Raw genomic sequence first — 17,727 nt, forward strand, 5'->3', positions numbered from 1 at the left:
AATAAGCATCAACGAGGCCAAGTCAACCACTCTGGGAGAGAGGGCTGCAGTGAGCTGTGATTGTACCATTACACTCCAGCCTGGGCAACATAGCAAGAGCCTGTCTCTAAAAAGAAAAAAATCAATGACAGCATACTGATAATAAATATCAAATCATTAATTAATAGCACCTGCATGCTCTAGAATGTCAGTGAATAAATATAGATGCAATACAGGCTTAGAAAATCACTATTTTATAGCCATCACAATAATTATGGACTCTGGCAGGAATTATCAGAAGATGCTAAAACAAGTGGGTGGAAGCCTGGTGAGCAGCAGGACATTACAGTGTCACCACTTTCCCACAGAGGCAGGCTCCCAGAAGAGACCTGGCGGACACCTACCCACACAGGGACGGACAGACCACGCCATGCACTTCCTGTCTTGACAGCGCCGAGGACCTAACACTGCTAAGCAGTTCCTGCCAAAATGCACACTAAAATTTAATCAGATCCTCAACAGATGCAAATTGAAGGCTATACCACAAAAGAGCCACTTGCACTCTTCAAAACTGTCAGGGTCATAAAAAACACAGTAAGATGAAGAAACTAGAGTAAAGATACCTCACAAGCCCTCCATCCCTCCCTATCTTCTCTTCCTGCTCTCCTAGCTCCTCTCCTGCCCTGGCGTTTGTTTTTCCCTCTTCTTAGCACTCCTTCATTTTTCATCTAGCTTTTTCCACCTCCGCTTGTTCACTTTTATCTCCTCTCTTTCCTCGTTTCCTTCACCCTCCTCCCCTTCATTTCTCCTCTCCATTTTCCTTAGGCCTTTGCCCGTCAATCACATGCAAACACAGACCAGCTCTCAAATGTTTGACCTTAGACAGCATCTTGATCTACCTATAGACAAGACATTCAATCATAAACAATTGAATAATTCTTTATGCCTCAATTATGCAGAAAAAATAAGTTAATGGCCCGTTTAAGTCCATTAATGGTAATTTTCCAGTACATTAATGGACAGTTTTGGTGCTGGGGTCACTAGTCTGGGTAATGGACCACAGCTACTGTGTTCAAAGATTAAGAGGTTCTATTCAGGGCAAACTCTGGTGACTGAAGGTGACCAGAGAAATGACTAGGCTGATTCATGATGCTTACATCAGGAAATACTAGTTGACTGATGGTTAGGGCACAGAAATGAATCAGGTCCCACCCTGCCCTGAGTAAGTTCACAGTCTAGGGGCAAGAATAACAACCTACAGATTGCTAAAATCTATTAGAGGTGTATGCTGAAGGATATAGCCTGAAGGAAAAGAAATAGCTGCCCATCCACCTATGTGACAAACTAGGATGGGCTGCTAACTCCTTCCTGAAAAATCAACCCTGAAAAAATGAGAGTGAGAGAGGTTCCAGTAACAAACTATAGCAACAAAATGAGACACACACGCAGCTTCACTGAAGGCTGTTTGGAGCTGGGGATGTGAGAAATGAGTGGCTGTTGCCTAGGGCACTGAAGAGCTGGCTGGAAGGGCAAGGAAAGGATGAGGGACAAAAGCTGTTCAAATATCAAAATGTTCTACCTCTCCCCAGCATGGCCTTGGGGTGGTCATTGCCTGGCATTGCCACGACATTAGCAGTGACGGCCCAGGCCTCTAGGGCCATAGGACACTGGGCAAAGGCAGGGCAACACAAAAGCCCAGCAGTTAGAAAGAACACATGCAGACTAGCGAGCTGCCTGTGGGCATCCCTCCACAACCTCCTCCAGCCCCAGGATGCAGAAGCTGTGCAGCCCTGTGCTGTACAGAACGTACCAGGATGAGGGGCCAGTGGGGTGGACATCCTGCAGGGCCTCTCCTCCCTGTGTGAATGCCCTGGCCACCTGTGCCCCAGCAAGGTGCCTTTTTGTAGTCTATATGCCCAGAGGGAGGTATTCTCTTGTGACTGGCATGATGTGTATGAAGCAGGGGAAGTCTTGTTGCATAACAAAAAACTTGGTAGCATAAAGCAACAATTTTACTGTATCTCATGAATCAGATGCTCATTCTTGGGGACACATGCCTGTGCTTAAGGTGGCAGCTGGGTGTTGGATATCTGGCACTTTGGTGCCCACTAATGAGGTCTCCCTCTGCAGTCTCATCCTCCAGCCTTTGTGTGTGGTCTCTCTCTCCAGCAGAGGGTGATCCTGCACTTCTTACATGACAACCACGGGCTCCAAGAGGAAGTAGAAGCTGCCAAACTTTCTGAAGGCCACTTCCTCAATATTCTGTCCGTCAAAGCAGGCACAAGCCCCATCCAGATTCAAGAGGAGAGGACATAGGCTGCAGAGGGTTATTTAACAGGATTATCTACAATGTTAAATTTCCTGATTTTGAGGATTTTAATGTGGTTATGTAACAGAATATCTTTATTTTAGAAAAATACGAACTGAAATGTTTAGAGATAAAGAGGCACAATGCCTGCAACTGACTCAAGTGATTCAAAAAAATGTAAATACAAAGAATGATGAAGAAAATGTGGAAAGTGGTAACAACTGGTAAACCTGGACGTAGGGTATTCAGGATTCCTTTGAATTCCTCTTGCAACTTTTCTTTTAACTTAGCAGTTATTTCAACAGGAAAGAAATTACTTCTCCACCCTAACCCTGCCACCATCCTCCTCCTCAGTAAGTCCACACCCTTAGCTTCCCAAATGCGCCCTGCCTCAGGGTCTCGGCCTTTCCCATTCTTTTTTCTAGAATCTTCTTTTCCCAAATCTCTACATGGCCCATTTGGATCTCAGATCAAATATAGTCATGCAATGCATAGTGATATTTCAGTCAATGACAAACCACATATATGAGAGTGGTCCCATAAGATTATAATGTGGCTGAAAAATTCCTATCACCTAGTGATGTCATGGCTGTCAAAACATCATAGTGTAACAGATTAATCACATTTGTGGTAATGTTGGTGTAAACAGACCTACTTTTTATCATTGTTTTAGAGTATATTCCTTCTACATTTTTTTAAGTTAACTGTAAACTAGCCTTAGGCAGGTGCTTCAAGAGAAATTCCAGAAGGCAATGTTATCATAGAAGATGAGATGACAGCTGCATGTCTGTTATTGCCCTTGAAGACCTTCCACTGGGACAAGATGTTAAGGTGGAAGACAGTGATACTGATGATCCTGACTTGGTACAGGCCCAGGCTCATGGTGTATTTGTGTCTTAGTTTTTAACAAAAAAGTTTAAAAAGTAAAAATAGATGGCTGGGCGCCGTGGCTCACACCTGTAATCCCAGCACTTTGGGAGGCCAAGGCGGGTGGATCACCAGAGATCAGGAGTTTGAGACCAGCCTGGCCAACATGGCAAAACCCTGTCTCTACTAAACCCTGTCTCTACTAAACCATGGCAAAACCCTGTCTCTACTAAAAATACAAAAATTAGCTGGTGTGGTGGCGTGTGCCTGTAATCCCAGCTACCCAGGAGGCTGAGACAGGAGAATCACTGGAACCCGGGAGGCGGAGGTTGCAGTGAGCCAAGACGACGCCACTGCATTCCAGCCTGGGCAACAGAGCAAGACTCCAACTCAAAAAAAAAAAAAAAAAAGTAAAAATAGAAAAAAGCTATCAAATAGGGTTATAAAGAAAGTATTTTTAGCAAAGACATGGAATAAACCTAAATGCCCATCAACGATAGACTGTATAAAGAAAATGTGGTACATATACACCATGGAATACTATGCAGCCATAAAAAAAAGAATGAGATCAAGTCCTTTGCAGGGACATAGATGGAGCTGGAGGCCATTATCCATAGCAAACTAACACAGGAACAGAAAATCAAATACAGCATGTTCTCACTTGTAAGCAGGAGCTAAATTATGAAAACACATGGACACAGGGGGAACAACACACACTGGCCTATTGGAGGGTAGAGGGTGGGAGGAGGGACAGGATCGGGAAAAATAACTAATATAACTAAATAACTAAAAATAACTAATAACTAGGCTTAATACCTCGGTGATGAAATAATCTGTACAATAAACCCCCATGACACAAGTTGACCTACGTAACAAACCTGCACATGTACCCCTGAATATAAAAGTTAAAATAAAATAAAGAAAGATTTTTTGTAAAGCAAAATAAGTTTGTGTTTTAAGCTAAGTGTTATTATAAAGGATTTTAAAAGTTTAAAATTTTTTTAAAGTTTATGAAGTAAAACAGTTACAGTAAGCTAATTTATTATTGAAGAAAAATGTTTTTATAAATTTACTGTAGCCCAAGTGTAATGTGTTTATAATTTACAGTAGTGTACAATGACGTATTAGGCCTTCACATTTACTCATTACTCAGTTATTCACCCAGAACAACTTACAGTTGTGTAAGCTCCAGCTACAGTAAGTGCCCTATTCAGATGTACCATTTTTTGTTTTATACTGTATTTTTACTGTACCTTTTCAATGTTTAGATACACACCATTGTGTTACAACACTGTGCCTACAGTATTCAGTACAGTAACATGCCATACACGTTTGTAGCCTAGGATGGTAGACTGTACCATCTAGCCCAGATGTGTACTGAGCTGCTCCATCTGGGTGAATGTAAGCACACTTTAGGATGTTCACACAACAATGAAATTACCTAATGATGCATTTCTCAGAACCTATCCTCATCAAGAGTCATGTGACTGTACCAACTCTGTTCAAATATCATCTCCTCTGAGGCTTTCTTTAGCCACTCCATCGTTCCCAACTTCCACTTCCACTTGCTTTATCAGTAGTAGTAGTTTTTTGGTTTTTTTTTTGAGACAGGGTCTCACTTTGTCACCCAGGCTGGAGTGCAGTTGCACAATCACAGCTCACTGTAGCCTCAAACTCCTGGGCTCAAGTAATTCTACTGCCTTAGCCTCCCAAGTAGTTGGGACCACAGGCACAAGCCACTACACTAGGCCAATTTTTTAACATTACTGTAGAGACGCGGTCTCACTGTGTTGCCCAGGCCGGTGTTATCCTGGCCTCAAACGATCCTCCTGCCTCAGCCTCCCAAAGCTCTGGAATTACAGAGGTGAGTCACTGTGCCCAGCCTCCACCTGCTTTATTATTTATATATGTGTCTTGTTTTTCTTCCTCTACCACTAGAACATAAACCCCCATTTGTGCAGAAACTTTGCTTTGTGTGCACTATAACCCCAACTCTCAGTGCAGTGTCTGGCACACAGAAGGCACTTAGGACATGTTTGTTAAATGATGGAATTCTCCTCAGTGTTGTGTCCTCCTCCCCATCATTGATGCTCCAAGAAGGACAGAAGCATACAGTATAATCAGCTCCACTCTAGAACACTTGCTTGAAAATAAAAATTTGTTCCAACATTGTCAATATATCAGGGAACAATTTGACCAAAGGCAAATTTCTCATTTGCTTATGTGGGATTTCACAGGCAAGAAATACCAGGTGAATGCAGAAAACTGCACCCACTGACTGGAGCCACCAGGATCCCATGAAACACATCTCAGACACCCAGCAGCTCAGTCCATTCGCACCTGGGCCACACATTGTGCCCCTCACCTGCTATGACCCAAAAGCCCCACCTCCACTTCACTGCACCCTCCCCAGGCCCACCGTGCTCTCCAATGCTCCCTATTCCCCTCTGCCTAGCTTGCCTTTTTCTCCTCTGTTCTACCTAATTTTCTTCCTCTTACACAGAGGGGCAGGTGTACCTTGGGAGCACAGGCACCCACTTCCAACTATAAAGCGTAAATATTTTTCAAGGTAAAGTGCCATGCTTACTATAGTATTTATGCATTTCTTAGTGATGTAACATATAAAATTATGCTACTGTTTTATTAGGTTCCTGTTTTTAATGTGTCACTGGCAAAATTTTTTAGTGTTGTCCCTCTAACTCCATTTTCCCCATAATCTCTCTGGGTTATTTATTTATTTATTTATTTTAACCAATTCTACAGAGTGCAGTGACTGTTGGTAATGCACGTGTGGGATTATAGAAGAACTAATTGTACTTGGAAAGATCTACCTGATAAGCCTCAAACTGATTTAAGTTCTTATCAAATTGAACTATGGGAAACCATCATTATTATATAAAATGGCATTTACGTCATTCAACTTGATGAAACCACATGACGCACAATCCTACAAATTTTCATTTTTACATTTAAGAGCTACACGGTGACTAGGTACTAAGCTGAACTGTTAAGTGTTAATAAAGCTTATTATTGATAAACTAGAGTTAATGCCTCATTAGTATAAGGACTAATTCAGTATTCTCCTGAGATGCCGGCTGGCTGCCCAGCAACACTGCAAAGGCTGGTTGGCACACAACGGGTGGCTGGAAACAATGCACCCCAGAAGGGCACCTGTCATTGTGGCCACCAGTGTGATTCTGAGTTGCTACTTTTACCTTTGATTTTCAATTTAGTTTGCTGTGATTTGTTAACATTATGGTATGCACTTTGCGACAACAATCTTTTAGACTTTAAAATATGTATGTACTGCATTTCTAATAGAATCCATATACACTGCTACTGCTAAAGCAGACATTTATATATAATCTAACTAATTTGCTCTTATAAACACTTCTATGATGATGAGATGCCTATGAGTTTGTGATTATTTTTAAGTTTACAGGATATCATTTTATAATACCAAAACATGTTATAAGCTCATTTCTCTTATAAAGAAAACCGATTTCTTAAATGTTGCTGGTAACAAATTCATTATTAGATTCCTCCCTAATTCTTTGTTGTCACTAATTTGATTTTCACCACATAATAAGAACAAGTGAGACAAGTGTGCCAAGGGTCTCCTGCCCCAAAGATACTTTCGTATTTCAGAGTCAGTGCCTCCAATGCTGGCTTCCTCAGAGATGTGTCCTAGGCCCTTTTCTCTGAAACACTACAGAGATAACTGCAGGCATTCCCACGACTCAGGCTTCCATGCCCAACCTGTCTCTAGCCCAGCTCTTTCCCCCAGTATCCAGACGTGCATGTCTGACTACTGGCCATTCGCTGGTGCACATCCCACCACCAGTCATCTGGCACCTCCAAAATGGAGCCACCTTCTCCCTTGAATCTGCCCTCTTCCCACGTTCATGAGCTTGCTGAATGGTACTACACAGTCAGATGCCTGGGCCCTTCCCCACCATACCCATATCCAATCAGTCCAATAGTGCCATCACTTCACTACCAAGCAGCTTCCCATTCCCAGTTCCTAATTCAACCATCATTATGAAAAGCACGACCTAAGAGGTTAGCCTTAAATATGTCCCTTTGACATATTTCTCACTTGCAGTCGGAGGAATATTTCCAAAAGGCAAAAACCATATTTTTCTCCTTACCTCTGTTTTGTCTACTAGTTCTCTCTCCTTCTCTTTTGTTCTCTTCCTCCCTTGCCTACAGCTCGCTCCCTGCTTCAAGCACCCACCATTCTCAAGATAAAGTCTGAATTCCTTAAAATGGTAAAGACCTGCATAGCCTAGCCCCCAGCCTCATCTTCTGCTTTCCTGCTGAACTTCAAGTTCAAACACAACAAACCTTCTCTAGTCTTCAGTGACCTTCTTGGTTAGATGGGCCCTTTCCCCCAACATCCCTCTTTGACTGGTTAACTTCTATTTATCTTTTACATCTTAGCTTAGCCCACCAGCAGGTAGATTTGAGTATAAAGGGTTTTGTTTTCTTCTTTCAAATAAACATTGGTCGCTAAGGATTCACTGAGATAACTATGTTTCATTTGGGGACATAATGATTTTAGAACATATTTCATATTCACAGTCAAAAATCACAACAAAACTAAAACATGAAACTTACATCAAGTTGAACAAATTGCAAAAACTCTCCAACCAGCTCCTTAGACACGGCTTGTACAAATGTCTCACGTTTTTCCATGACAGATGGCACTGTTCAAAAGGCATTTATTTTGTAACCCTAGTGGAAAACACAATCATACTGAAACACTTGCAAATATATCTTTTCCTATAAGATTTAATTTGATATTAACATCCAAGAACTGCAAGAAAATTCCTGAACCATGTATGGCAGTTTCTAAAAATATTCTGACATAAAACACGTTATAATATCTGAAAAACAATTTACTTATTTCCTTTACTGGGGATGTTAATAACATGATATTAATGATATTTCATCAACAATTGTTAATAAAATTACCAACTAAGGAGGGAGAAATCCAAATAGCCTTAGGAAGCTCACCACCATCTCTCCCTTTTTAGTACCTTAGCAAGATGCTGGCTCGGCAGATCTGAGTTGATTCAACAAAAGAACAATCTGATCCCAGCTGCAGATTCGGAAGACGCTCCCTTTCTAAAGGCCACTCCTCCATCAAAAAAATCCCACTGTTAGTGTCATCTTGTTATTCAAAGTGAGATGGAAAACAGTGGCCCCGGGGGTCACCTGGGATCTTGTTAGACTACGCATTAGGCATGCCCAACCACAGCACCCTCCTCCCACCCCTTTGGGATAATGAGAGCTCAGGGGACTTTATATACCCTCCATCCTGCCTGTGTTTTTCCAGGAAATTCTATTTCACATTCACAATACCTGGTGCTACTGGTGCCCTACTAAAAAAACATCAACCTAAAGATGAGGTAATAGCAAATGATGGAACATATTTGCAGTAGGAGCCCCCTCACTTTAAAAATAAATGAAAACCACCTGCACCATTATAAATAGAGCAATATGGAAAATTACTGCCAATAATTATGGGGATAAAGAGTCATCTTAAACATATAATACTAGATTTTAATGTCTAAATTGAACAAAGCAGAAAATAACCTAAGTTTAATGACTCCCCAAATAAGTTAACAGTGAAGTCTGGTCATCTCATTCCTCAACTCAAATGACTGAACTATGAACTATGGTCATGGACCACATAACATTTCAGTCAACAACAGACCACATGTATGACCGTGTTCCCATAAGATTATAATGCCATATTTTTACTGTGCCTTTTCTATACTTAGATGTGGTTAGCGATGCAAATACTTATCATTGTGTTACAGTTGCCTACAGTATTCAGTACAGTAACATTCTAGGAGCAGTAGGCTACACCATACAGCCTATGTGTGTAGGCTACACCCTCTAGGTGTAGGAAAGTCCACTCTGTGATGTTCATGCAATGATGAAATTGCCTAACGACAACGTGTCTCCCTCTTTAAATCAAGCATGACTGGCACACTTTTTACTGACAAAGAAAATGGGGAGGGAAGGGAGAGTGGCCAGTAACAAGTATAATGAATAGTGGCTAGGACAAATTCATGATTTTAGAAAAATAATCCAATAAGGTGCAGCAAACACATGGAATCATACGTCTTCGCCCGGCAAGTCTGTGAACACTCTCCACGTTTTCATAGTTCTGGTCACTTTTCTTGTTTGCTCTATTTCCAACTGTACCTCTTTGGCATTTTAGTCCAACCTACAGTAATATACTTCTTCTAGACTACCAAACTTATTCCTATATTTCCCATTTTCCCTGTTATATTAGTGACTGTAATTTTTTAATGGCTAATTTTTCAATCTATCTCCCAAAGTGGCAATATTCCATGTTGGTTGTACCATATGTGCATAAGACTCAGCCCTGCAGCCAGAATGCTACTTTCAAAGTAAGGAGTCATCTCACCATCCAGTTATCAGTCCGAAGAGCAGGTTACTCTTCGCACGGGAGGTCTGGTACTGAATCAAGATGAGCATTAAAAAGAAGAAATCCCTGTTACCTTCTCACCACCTGTGACTTCCCACTCCGTCCCCAAAAACCTTCATGGACACAACAAGAGGCACCAAACCAGCAACAAGAGTTCAGGAGACTGATGTCTCTGAGGACAATGCCCACGTCCACGGCTGGGGAGATACTCTCTGAGGGCAGTGCCTACACCCAGGACTCAGGGGGACTCTCTCTGAGGGCAGTACCGACACCCAGGACTGAGGGGACACTCTCTGAGGGCAGTGCCCATGCTCAGGACTGAGGGGACGCTCTCTGAGGGCAGTACCGACACCCAGGACTGAGGGGACACTCTCTGAGGAAAGTGCCCATTCTCAGGGTTGGGGGGTCGCTCTCTGAGGGCAGTGCCCGCGCCCGGGGCTGAGGGGACTCTCTCTGAGGGCAGTGCCCGCGCCCGGGTCTGGGATTTTCCTCCGACACGGACAGGAAGGACGGGCGTCGCTGACCTGGGTAGCGGGGATGGCCCGGGGTCGCCGGTTCCGTCCGGTCCCGTCAGAGGCAGCACTGCCCGCGCGCAGGTCGGCCGCCTCTTTAGGGGAGTGGAGGCCGGGACCCCGACCAGCCGAGGAGGGGCTTCCCGCCCGATCCCTGCTACCTCCCAGCCCCTGCTCTGAACCCAATCCCGGCTCCGCACCGCAACTCTTACCTGGGCTCGGGGACCCGCCGTTTCCCGCGCTCGGACCAGATTCAAACGCACCCGCCGGCGCCCCAGACGGGCCCCGCCCTCCCGGTCGTCATCAGTCGCCGCTCTCGCGAGAGCTGGGACACCGCGAGCCTCGGGCCCCGCCCACACGCCCGCTCCGCCCCGCCTCCAGATCATACCCCGCCCACATGCCCGCCAGTCTTCCTCCTGTCTATGCCCCGCCTCTTAGGGCGCGGCCTCGGGCCGCTAAGCCCAGTGCCCTGCCGGGCACCACGGAACGCGCACGCGCGGCGTCACAGCTGGGGAACCCATGCACGGTGCGCGCGCCGATGTCCACTGCGCGCTCGTGCGCGTCCTGGGGCCTCCGCGGAGGGAGTGCGCGGCCCAGCAGAGGGCGGGGCGCTGCGAGCGGGCGGTGTTGTGGGAAGGAGGAAGGAGAGGAAGAGAAAGACGGGGAAAGGAAGGAAAGGTTTGGGGCGGGGAGAGGCCACAGGGCCGTGTCTGGATCCCCGGGACTACCCCACCCCGACCTGGCCGGCCCCCGTGACCGCCCTCCCTGCCGAGGGCGCACCTGTCCGGGTAGTCCGCAGCCTGCACATTGTAGGTGCGCCCTGGGCAGGTGCTTCCCCCGCAGGAGCCCCCCCCCCCCCCCGGCCAGGTGCGGCCCCTAACAGGTGCTTCCCCTGCAGTTGCTCCTCCAGCAGTTGCGGCCCCCGGCAGGTCAGCTGCCCATAGGGTGGAGAGGGAGAGGCCTTAGCCGGGACCCTCGGAGGCACCCGTGTGAAGGAGAAGTAGCAATGTCATTCAGTTCTTTGGACTTAAATGCCAAAATCACATACTGATCTATCAATCTCTTTTAATTTGTGTCAGCGAATAACTTGATTGGGCGTTCCCAGTTTTTGTTGAAAGCAAATTCTTAGAAAACGGTGCTCTTTACCACCGAGCTCTGCATCCCTTCGTGAAGACTTGGCCTTCCCTGGAGCTATGTTCTTTCATGCTTGAGATGTCTAGAATGGTATCTGTTTTCCTGGCTGAACTCAAACGAGAGGTCTTGGCGAGACTGAAGTCGTTGCACTGTGGGAGCACAGCACCACCCAATAGGAACATCATGGGAGCCACAAGTGCAATTGTAAATTTCTAGTGACCACATTAGAAAAATTAAGATAAATAGGTGACATTAATTTTTAAATGTTTTATTTAGCCTAGTATATCAAAAATATTTATATTACTTGTTGGAATATCGTTTCAACAAGCAATATAAAATTATAGCAGGGAGAAGACTGGTTTACTAGGAAGCTTGCAACAGTGAAGCAAGGCAGGCTGCAGAGGGGAGGGAGAAGACCCACTCAGAGCACGCTGAGTCCGGGACCCTTGTCAACAGGTGGCCGATATCTAACATTGCCTATTTCATCCTGGGGCTCCAGCCACCTCTGACCTCCTCCTCCCTCCAAACACAGACAGATCCTTCCCTGCCGTTTCTTGAATTTTGGTGCCCCCACCTTCTTCTCACTGCTTTCTTCTTAGCAATTTCCTTCATATCCAAGGTGCAAACTGCCACCTTCAAGCAGTGACCTCTACATCTGGATTTGCAAGACACGGTTATTTCTGAACTCCAGAATTTTCAACAGCTCACTGTCTACTCCCACACTAGTGCTGACATTCATCCAAAACGGAAATTGATTTCCCCTCCCACCCCTGAATCCTGCCCCTTTCCTTATGCTGGTCCCTCCTCCAATCAGCCATCTGTTCCTAGTGGTTCTGCTTCCTGAACAGGAATAATGTAACAAGTTACGCATGTGAGCTCTGAAGCTGTACCACCTGGGCTAACCTGGTTCTGTGCTCACTAGCTGGTGACCTTCGACAAGCCATGGACGACTGAGCCTCAGTTTTCCTCATCTATCAAATGGGACCTACTTCAGTACTGAGCCTCCTCTAGGGGGTTGTTATGAGGCCTAAATGTCTATAATGCAGAGCTCAGCCTCCTCTAGGGGGTTGTTATGAGGCCTAAATGTCTATAATGCAGAGCTCAGCCTCCTCTAGGGGGTTATTATGAGGCCTAAATGTCTATGTAGTGCAGTGCTCAGAGGCGCGTGGGAGCAGGGCAGCAGGAGCGCCTCCAATGCACCTGCCCATGCAGCCACTAATGTCATAGGGTCCTTTGGGTGTCGCTTCACCAGCTAGAAACCTCTGTGGCCAGCAGCGCCTCTGCTAGAGTTTTGCTCGAGCCCACTCAGCCCAGCAGGTTGCTCTCGGCTTGCACTACCAACCCAGATCCCATGCCTGCCAAGGGTGAGCCAGGTGCAGAGCAGCAAGGGGTATGTGAGCAAGCGAGCATGGGGTCCAACCACTGCACACACCCAGCCATGCAGCTGCTGTGATGGAACAGGCAGCTCCAGGTGCCTGCACAGCTGCCGGCTCCATGCGAGGCTGTGGTTGGACCAGAGGTACCACAAGTGGCTTCCACTGCGGGCACCAGCATCTGGACAAGAGGAACGTGGTGGCACCCGAAAGCTCAGAGATGCCAGGAGCCACAGAGCCCCAAAGGGGGGTTATAGTGTGTCACAGCCCTGGCTCGGGGAGCCCCGAGGTCTGGGCTCCCAGAAGGGCCACAGCTCTTCTGTCCTTCTCATCACCCACGGCGTGGCGAGCGGGGGGTCGTGTTTCCGGGGCGGCATGTTTCAGTTGATTTGTGTTACAGGTCTTTTGGTCCTGCCGCCCCACACCGGTCCATGGCTCCTTGGCCGTCCCGGCCCCACCGCTGCTTCCCGCTGCATGGGGTGGCCATTGGGCACCAGCAGAGGGTGGGAGGGCTATAGCATTATAGCTCTGGCTTCGGGAATCCCAAGGCCTGGGCCTCTAGAAGGGTCACCACTCTTCACTCCCTCAGTCTGGGAGCATGTCACCACCCGCAGCTCAGCGAGCTGGCCAGGAACCTGTTACAGCCACTTTGGCTCCCACCTGCAACTTGGCAAGCTGGCCAGGAAAGTATTACAGCTCCTTTTGCTCTCACCATTCAGCAGGTTCCAAGTTCTTGTTGCATGTCCAGGAAGAATTAGGTTAGGCAGACAACTGGAGGGTGAACAAGGTAGAGAACAGCTGACCAAACAGTTCTCAGCAGAGAGGAGACTCGAAGTGGGTAGCTCCTATCCACAGGCAGGTATGGGCTCAGAATGGAGGAAGTACATGTTGATTGGTCCATAGACAGGAGGAAGTGTGTGCTGATTGGCCCATGGGCAGGCTTGGAAAAAGCATCACTTGATTAGCTGAAAGGCATTAAGTAAGTTCTCTCTCTGGATCTCGGACTTCACAGGGAACTGGCATCCTGGCCCAGGAGCTTCAGGCTGTCCCTGGCTTGAAAGTGGGGTTTCACCAGGGACCTGCCCCTTCCCACCCAGGAACCTGTCTGCCTCCCGCTGCCATCACCACTCACTGGGAATGTGCCCTTCCCCGCAAATAAACCACACTCCTCCAGAACTCAGCTCAAGCTTTGCCTTCTATAGGGGTTTATTTCCTGAACCCCATAACCCTCACTGTAATGCAATCTCTTAGCCCCCTACCACAGGCCTCATTAGCTCCTCCATGTCAAGCACTGTGTCATCCTTAGTCCTATATCCATGGCATAAGGCCTGGCACATTTTAGATGCTTGAAGAAAATATTTTCTGAATAAATGAATGAATGAGGCATGAGATCATCTGTGTTCTTAAAACCTTACAATGTGGTTAATGAGAAAAGGTTTATAGAATTAAAGGTGGACCACATGGCAAGACAATATAAAACGAAGTTTCAAAGGGTATAAAACTTGACTAAAATATCTTTGATAAAAATATAATATCTTTTTTTTTTTTTTGAGACAGAGTCTCGCTCTGTTGCCCAGGCTGGAGTGCAGTGGCGCTATCTCGGCTCACTGCAAGCTGTGCCTCCCGTTTTCACGCCATTCTCCTGCCTCAGCCTCCCGAGTAAATGAGGCTACAAGTGCCCGCCACCACGCCCAGCTAATTATTATTATTATTATTATTTTGTATTTTGTTTAGTAGAGACGGAGTTTCACCGTGTTAGCCAGGATGGTCTCGATCTCCTGACCTCCAGATCCGCCCACCTCACCCTCCCAAAGTGCTGGGATTACAGGCGTGAGCCACCGCGGGCGGCCAAAAATATAATATCTTTCATAGTGAGCCAAGCATAGGGTTTGCGGGGATTTTTATGTTTAGTTTATTTTGAATTGCACAAGTAACACAATCACATGGTTCGAACTCACATGGCAAGAAGAGGTATACAGAAGAGTCTTCTGCGACCCCCTGGACACATAGCCCTCTGCTCCAAAGGAAACCATTGTTATCAGCTTCTCAGAAACCCCTCCCCTGCCTATATAAGAAAATACAAGATTTATAATTATAATAATTGTAACATGGAAAATAAGCTAAACCAACAAGAAGTCATTAGCTAGGAACTTCATGGAGTCCTAGTTAAAATAACCATTTCAAAGCCACTCTGGGCAAAACCCCTCAGTGCTGTGAGGGCTCTGTCACACCAGCCGGGGGCCAGGAGGAGGGGTCTCCAGGGCCACACAGGGCCTGGCCCAGCAGAGTGAGCCAGTGCTCCAAGAAGGGGAGGAGTCTCTCGGGCACATAGGAAGCTGTATTAGTCTGCTCTCACACTGCTATGAAGGAATACCTGAGGCCAGGTGCAGTGACTCACACCTGTAATCCCAGTACTTTGAGAGGCCGAGGTGGGCAGATCACCTGAGGTCTGGAGTTTGAGACCAGCCTGACCAACATGGTGAAACCCCGTCTCTACTAAAAATACAAAAATTACCCAGGCATGGTGGCACGCGCCTGTAATCCCAGCTACTCGGGAGGCTGAGGCAGGAGAATCGCTTGAACCCAGGAGGCGGAGGTTGCAGTGAGCCGAGATCACGCCACTGCACTACAGCCTGGGTGACAGAGCAAGACTCCATCTCAGAAAAAAAAAAGAAAGAAAAAGAAAAAAGAAATATCCGAGGCTGGGTTATTTATAAAGGAAAGAAGTTTAATTGACTCACAGTTCTGCATGGCTGGGGAAGCCTCGGGAAACTTACAATCATGGAGGAAGGGGAAGCAAACACAACCCCCTTCACAAGGTAGTAGGAAAGAGAAGTGCAAGGAGCAAAAGGGAAAGAGCCCCTTATAAAACCATCAGATCTCGTGAGAACTCACTCACTATCACGAGAATAGCAAGGGGGAAACCACCCCCATGATTCATTTACCTCCATCTAGTCTCAGATCTCATGAGAACTCACTCACTATCACGAGCACAGCACGGAAGAAACCACCCCCCATGATTCATTTACCTCCACCCAGTCTCAGATCTCGTGAGAACTCACTCACTATCACGAGATCAGCATGGAAGAAACCACCCCCATGATTCATTTACCTCCACCCAGTCTCAGATCTCGTCAGAACTCACTCACTATCACGAGACCAGCACGGAAGAAACCACCCCCATGATTCATTTACCTCCACCTAGTCTCAGATCTCGTGAGAACTCACTCACTATCACGAGAACAGCACGGAAGAAACCACCCCCATGATGCATTTACCTCCACCTAGTGGCTCCCTTGACACGTGCAGATTCTGGGCATTACCGGGATGACAATTCTAGATGAGATTTTGGGTGTGGACACAGCCAACCATATCAGAAGCTGTTGCAGAAACATTTTTTTCCTCTTTGTGGGTTTTGTATTGCATTGTCTCTAAACGTTTGAACCTGGGAGATGTGGATGTGGATGTTTGATCCCAAAAGTACAGTAACTACAGAAGACTCGAAAGTGCTCGGCGGCTGGGAACCCACATTGCCCCTGCCTGGGTGCTGGGCCAGCAGCCCTGCAGCACCTCCTGCTAACCCAGGAGGCACAGCCACACTTAGGGAGAGCTTGGGAAGGGGTGGAGGGTGACAACTGGGGGTGCTGAGACAGATACCACCCACCTGGTGTCCCCGACAGTGAGGGGAGGGGAATGGTGGGGCGAGCCGGGCTCTGCAGGGCCCTGTGGACCACGGCCCTCTGGACTCCTGGGGAGCTCCTGTTCAGTGCAAGTGGTTTTCTTCCCCCTCTTAGGCTGTAATTCCTCTTTAACATGATCCCCGGCCTTTCGATAAAGGAATTTTCATACACAACCTGCAGCGGTGACCTAGGGAAGACTGCAGGGGCAAAAGTGAAGAGGAAAGTGAGCAGCCCCCCCCCATCCCCCTGGGGTCCTCGGGGACGTCGTGTCATAGGTCCAGGGATGCGGAGCTCAGGCACGGGGCGTGAGCTCAGGGGTATCTCCTTAGTGGTTACTCAAAGGAGAACAAGATAAACCATCGAGGGCAAACGTTTTCAACAATGGCTGCCCATGAAAACTACCTGAGCTGCTTTAAAAATACTAAAGGGTAGGCTTCCTCCCGGCCAACTCAATCAAATCAATCAATTCAACCGGGGATTCCCTGGGCATTTTTTTTTTTTTTTTTTTGAGACAGAGTCTCACACTGTCGCCCAGGCTGGAGTGCAATGGTGCAATCTCGGCTCACTGCAAGCTCCACCTCCCAGGTTCACGCCATTCTCCCACCTCAGCCTCCTGAGTAGCTGGGACTACAGGCGCCCGCCACCACACCCGGCTAATTTTTTTGTATTTTTAGTAGACACGGGTTTTCACTGTGTTAGCCAGGATGGTCTTGATCTCATGACCTCGTGATCCTCCCGCCTCAGCCTCCCAAAGTGCTCAGATTACAGGCGTGAGCCACCGTGCCCGGCCTGCATTCATATTTTTTAACCTCCCCAAGTGATCCTAATGCACAGGTTAGAAGAAACTCAGAAAACATGTAAAAAGAGGAAACGTGAATGACTCAAGTATAAAATCAATAAAGCTGAGGTTCCTGCCCCAGGCTGAACCTGAAACAGCTGAGAATCAGACTGCGCGATGAGGGGCTCCTCAGCACCTGCCCAAGCCAGGCGTCAACGTGGGACAATCACTGTCCTCTTAAAGCTCACAGCATGACTGAGAAAGTGGACACAACCCAAGTGTCCATCAACAGACAAATGGAGAAACACACTGTGGTCTTTTCCCACAATAGAATATGACTCAGCTGTAGAAGGAATGAGGCTCTGACACCCCTACAGTGCAGATGGCCCTTGAAACATCATGCTCGGTGAGAGAAGCCAGACACGGAGGTCACGGATTGTACGACTCCATTTATATGGAATGTCCACATGACTCTAAAATCCAGAGGCAGGAAGCAGATTAGGTGTTGCCAGAGACTGAGGAGAGGGGATGGGGAGTGATTACTAATGGCTGTGGTTTTGGGGTGACGAAAATTATCTAAAATTAGATAGTGGTGATGGTTGCACAACCTTGTGGGTTTACTAAGACCAC

General features: G+C 46.9%; 1 protein-coding gene across 7 annotated transcripts in view; it reads right to left on the reverse strand.

Annotated features, from left to right (window-relative positions):
* NCAPG2 (non-SMC condensin II complex subunit G2) overlaps window positions 1-10,474 on the reverse strand; it is a 71,831-nt gene extending 61,357 nt beyond the window's left edge. For 2 of the 7 annotated variants that reach the window (XR_008527364.1, XM_054560098.2), the window contains exons 1-2: window positions 10,345-10,451; window positions 7,775-7,891 (exon numbers count right to left, since the gene is read on the reverse strand). Coding sequence is in view for 6 of the 7 variants with exons in the window: in XM_054560098.2 (XP_054416073.1) it covers window positions 7,775-7,852 (78 nt within the window). In the remaining variant the exon portion in view is untranslated. Of the gene's footprint in view, window positions 1-7,774; window positions 7,892-8,196; window positions 8,298-9,599; window positions 9,653-10,344 lie in introns of all 7 variants that reach the window. The other 5 variants (XM_063726247.1, XM_024250087.3, XM_024250086.3 and 2 more) reach the window with 5 other exon arrangements.
* Between the last annotated feature and the right edge of the window lie 7,253 nt (window positions 10,475-17,727).

The sequence above is a fragment of the Pongo abelii genome, chromosome 6, assembly GCF_028885655.2.
Source record: "Pongo abelii isolate AG06213 chromosome 6, NHGRI_mPonAbe1-v2.0_pri, whole genome shotgun sequence".
Classification (NCBI taxonomy): domain Eukaryota; kingdom Metazoa; phylum Chordata; class Mammalia; order Primates; family Hominidae; genus Pongo; species Pongo abelii.